The sequence below is a fragment of the Cryptotermes secundus genome, unplaced genomic scaffold (assembly GCF_002891405.2).
Source record: "Cryptotermes secundus unplaced genomic scaffold, Csec_1.0 scaffold204, whole genome shotgun sequence".
NCBI classification, from domain to species: Eukaryota; Metazoa; Arthropoda; class Insecta; order Blattodea; family Kalotermitidae; genus Cryptotermes; species Cryptotermes secundus.
In genome coordinates, this window is record NW_019738351.1 from 495,365 (window position 1) to 499,535 (window position 4,171).

General features: G+C 39.3%; 1 protein-coding gene across 7 annotated transcripts in view; it reads right to left on the reverse strand.

The window, feature by feature from the left end:
- LOC111870743 (protein PRRC2C) overlaps positions 1 to 4,171 on the reverse strand; it is a 109,501-nt gene that overhangs the window by 37,287 nt on the left and 68,043 nt on the right. For all 7 annotated transcript variants that reach the window (XM_033753987.1, XM_033753990.1, XM_033753989.1 and 4 more), the window contains 2 exons: positions 2,397 to 2,490; positions 598 to 748 (listed from right to left, as the gene is read on the reverse strand). In XM_033753987.1, coding sequence (XP_033609878.1) covers positions 598 to 748; positions 2,397 to 2,490 — 245 coding nt within the window. The remainder of the gene's footprint in view (positions 1 to 597; positions 749 to 2,396; positions 2,491 to 4,171) is intronic.

A 4,171-nucleotide genomic window follows, 5' to 3' on the forward strand; every position in this document is an offset into this window, starting at 1 on the left:
AAAAGAAAAGAAAAGGAATGTGACTTTCAAGCCAGACATGAAAAATCTAGTGACAATTCCCATTAACAACAGAAGAAGAGGTATCAGTGTACAGGAATGTTGAAGAAACAGAGAACAGGCACGTGACGGACAATCCTCTGAAATTTTTTTTTCCATAAAATGGTTAATCTGATTCATATTTGCACAAGAACTAGTTATATTATCTGGATTCAGACACAAACTGGAAGAATGAAGATAGATGTGGAACAATTCTGTTGTTCTTGAACTCCGAGGAACACAAACCCATGCCTTCACAGGTATGACGCTTGTCCCACCAAGTTTCCTGCCCTGCTCCCATGCACACACAGGTGCTGCCAGATGACTGCCATCCAGTACTCTTCATAATAACAGGAAGATTTAGCTAATTACAGTTTAACCTCACAAACGTGCACACACAGGTTCTGCCAGAAGACTGCCGTGCAGTACTCTTCATAATTACAGGAAGATTTAGCTAATTACAGTTTAACCTCACATCATAAAGAATAATTTTAACTCCAAACTACAGCAAACTGGTGGATGTATGATGTACTTCATCCAGTAACAAATGTCATTACTCACCTCCTCTGGCTTTGTCAAGCCTCTGACTTTTCACATGGCTGCTAAATTTTGCCTTTATGGCCAAGTCGGGTGTTGATTTGTAATTTGTGTTCTCAAAGATAATAGTCTGTACAGGAGGCGAAGTTCCATCTAAAACGGCCTTCTCTGCCACCTGGAGAGAGCAAACCATAAATTTATGTTTATGATACACTGTGGAATCCACTTAATAGGTTCCCATTTCAGGCGTTTTTTGCACCAGGTATTTAAATTATTTGGTCCCAAGGGTCCAGTACAGACACAGCAATTTAAACAACTTAATATGACTCCATACACACTTATCCCCATTCCCTAAGGTGCGCAATACCTCTGACCAGGTGCACATTACCATATGCTTTTAAGCTTCATCTCTAACCCGACAACGGACCAGTTACAGAGTAAATAAGTTACTGTATGTCTTAGCAGCCTGTCCCTTCTTTACCAAATTACAGTTCTGTAGGAAAATCACTGCATTTGTTCCTGGTTCTTGTCATGTCTCCAAGGCTCCCATAACTGGCAGGGGTGTCCAAGCTTTGTACCACAACAATAATAATAGCATAATATTCTGACAATCTGCAACATTTGCAAATATTAAAAACTTTTGCCAAATTGTATCCTCGACCGGCTAGGTTGGTGCAGTCAGAAAATCCAGAAAAGCACATGCTTCACCACCCAGAACACTGGCCCATTATTACAACAGAAACACAAATAGGGCAATGGAAGCCTAAACATGTACAAACACATGCCGGGGGGGAAAAAAACCTCATTATGTTTTTCAATCATGGATCCATATTACTAAATTCAATGACTAGACATACTCCATATTAACTGCCTGATGATGGTTCTGTGTTATGGAAAGATGTAGCAAAATGAAGGTTTAACTGTAAACATTAAAAGCAAGTATACATTTGTTGTGGTGATGGTTTAACATAACTAAATAAATAAAATATAAAAATATAATATCATATATATATGTTTTTCAAACACAGACAGACAAAATTATGCAACACAAGCCAAACCCTTAATAATTCAAGACCCCAACAGAAACTCTGTTGCAACACTCCTAACACACGTGTTGCAATGAATCAGTCCCTCACTCTCAGTGGCCAGAACAAGAATCAAACAATTTTTAATGTGCAACCTAAACAGAATTTCACCAACCTTACTGACTGCTGGCAAAAGAAAGACTCCATTCCCAGCCTCAATACCTCAAAGAAATGTTTACTTCCTAAACAACTAGAGGAAGGGGAAAGCACATGGTAAATGGGAATGATGGGATTACATAAACAAGGAAGTAACAGCACAGATGCCCCAAGGGGGGGGGGATACGGGATTCTGGTCACTCCTTTGAGCTATGCGATAGAAAATAGCTCCTGTCAACATCTGTCTCATCTGTATCAGCAGTTCTCAACAGCTATGTCACAGGCTTCGGCAAGTGTGATGAGGCTTTGAAGATAAGAACGAGTAACAAAATATGCATTTGCATAATCACTGAACACTTGGAACAAACCTCATAACATTTGTGTTTATTTCTATAAAATATATTACATCAATAAGAAGTGTACTTTTATTACAAATTTCAGTTCTCTAGTCTAACTCCAGCCGATATCCATAATTTGTCTTTAAACATCAAAAGGTTAAGAACCACTGATCCATGTATATTTAACATTTACTTTCTGGTAAGATTTAAAGGTAACTCTTAGCAGTACAGACAGGTCCCTTGATAATATTAATAATTCGGTTGTACTGCATGTGCCATTTACAATAAAGTCTTAGCCACAAACCTCTCTGCCTAGTTTGCAAGGCATCTTCTCCCCGTTTGGAGTACTCCTCTGACTGCTTCCCCCTGAAGGAGGCTGCTCGTTCATGTCAATACCGCTGCAAGGAATATAGCACCCCATCAGAAAACAAAACACAGTGGTAATAATATTTTGATAACTGCTGAACAAATTCATTAATATTTCAGTGCCCCAAAGGTTTTGGTGACCAGGCATGAAGTCAAAGACAGCGCTTGTAGCGTGCATGGAGAAAATCCAGAGGAAATCACAGTCTGTTAATTAAGTTTGCCTTATTTAAATGTGTGTCTGATATGGCACCACAGCAAGGTAACTGAAAGGGAAAAAGATTTCCTTAGAAGAAAACTCAGCATACTATGGGACATGCATGAACTCAAGGGGACTTATATTCTGTTTGTGAAAAAACTTGAATTTTAAGTACCAATGCAGATATAATGGGAAGGGAGCAAAGAAATATAGTTTTAGGAACTAGAAAAGATTCTGTGTGAAAACTTCCATGATACGTAACAAATTATTAAACTGGCAAAATGTGGATCTGAATGTCCATTCATAGGAACTGAATCAACTTGCAGTTATCTCAGTAGGAGTTGCCAAGAAAGCTGTTGGGGAATGGACAGAGACCATAAAAAATACTGGGAGTCCCTAACAGGACTCAAACAGGCAAAGGGACTCATACAAGGACCCTCTGTCAGAAGAATTAAGGAACTTAAATTAAACAGAAACCAGTTGTGGTGGTGACAGGTCTACTTATAGGGCACTGTCACCTAAAAGGACACTTTTCAAAATGGGGCTGACAGTCCTATTTGTGAATGGTATCTGGAAAAAAATGAAACAAGCCACACATATCCTATGCAAGCTTGAGGCAATACTTATTTAAGGTTTCATTACCTGGGCCACTATTTTATGGAACCGGATGACTATCATGACCCTCATATAAGCAGAATCCTGCACTTCATTCAAAAGTGTAGGATTGCTGAAGGGTTAAAATGGAGAAGTATGCACAACAGATCATTAACGGTCATGGTGCAAGCATCAGCAGTTAGTCCCACTCCTTATGTATGTATGTATGTATGTATGTTGTTGTTGTTATTATTATTACTATTATTATTATTATTTTACTGCAGTGGGTGTTCACCCGGTGGCAGTAGAACTTACACTGATACAGACAAGGAAAGTCTATAACATAAGGGAACAATACAAAACAAAAAATACAGTAAACAAGGTACACACAGTGCAATTTACGAGGGGGAACCCAAAAATAACCGGAATTTATTTTTGTTATTTTTTATTTTTGCATTTTAATTGAACTGTATATTAGTCCCCTTCAAAGTATTGTCCATGTGCATTAATGCACTTGTCCCAACGCTTTTGCCACTGCTCAAAACAGTGCTGGAATTCTTGAGGCTGGATACTGTTCAAAGCCTTTAGCGTGTTTTCTCTGACTTCATCCACATCACGGAATCGCTTTCCTTTCAGACTTCTCTTCATCCGTGGAAAGAAAAAAAAGTCCGGCGGAGCCAGGTCGGGTGAGTAAGGTGGATGAGGCACAATCACCATGTTGTTGCTTGTCAAAAACTGTCGGACCGTCAAAGCTGTGTGGGCTGGAGCATTGTCGTGGTGAAGCAACCAGTTCCCATTTCTCCACATTTCGGACCGTTTTCGTCGCACTCTCTCTCGTAATCTTCGTAACACATCCAGGTAAAAATGTTGGTTCACTGTTTGTCCTGGCGGAACGAACTCTTTGTGGACAATGCCATTCACAT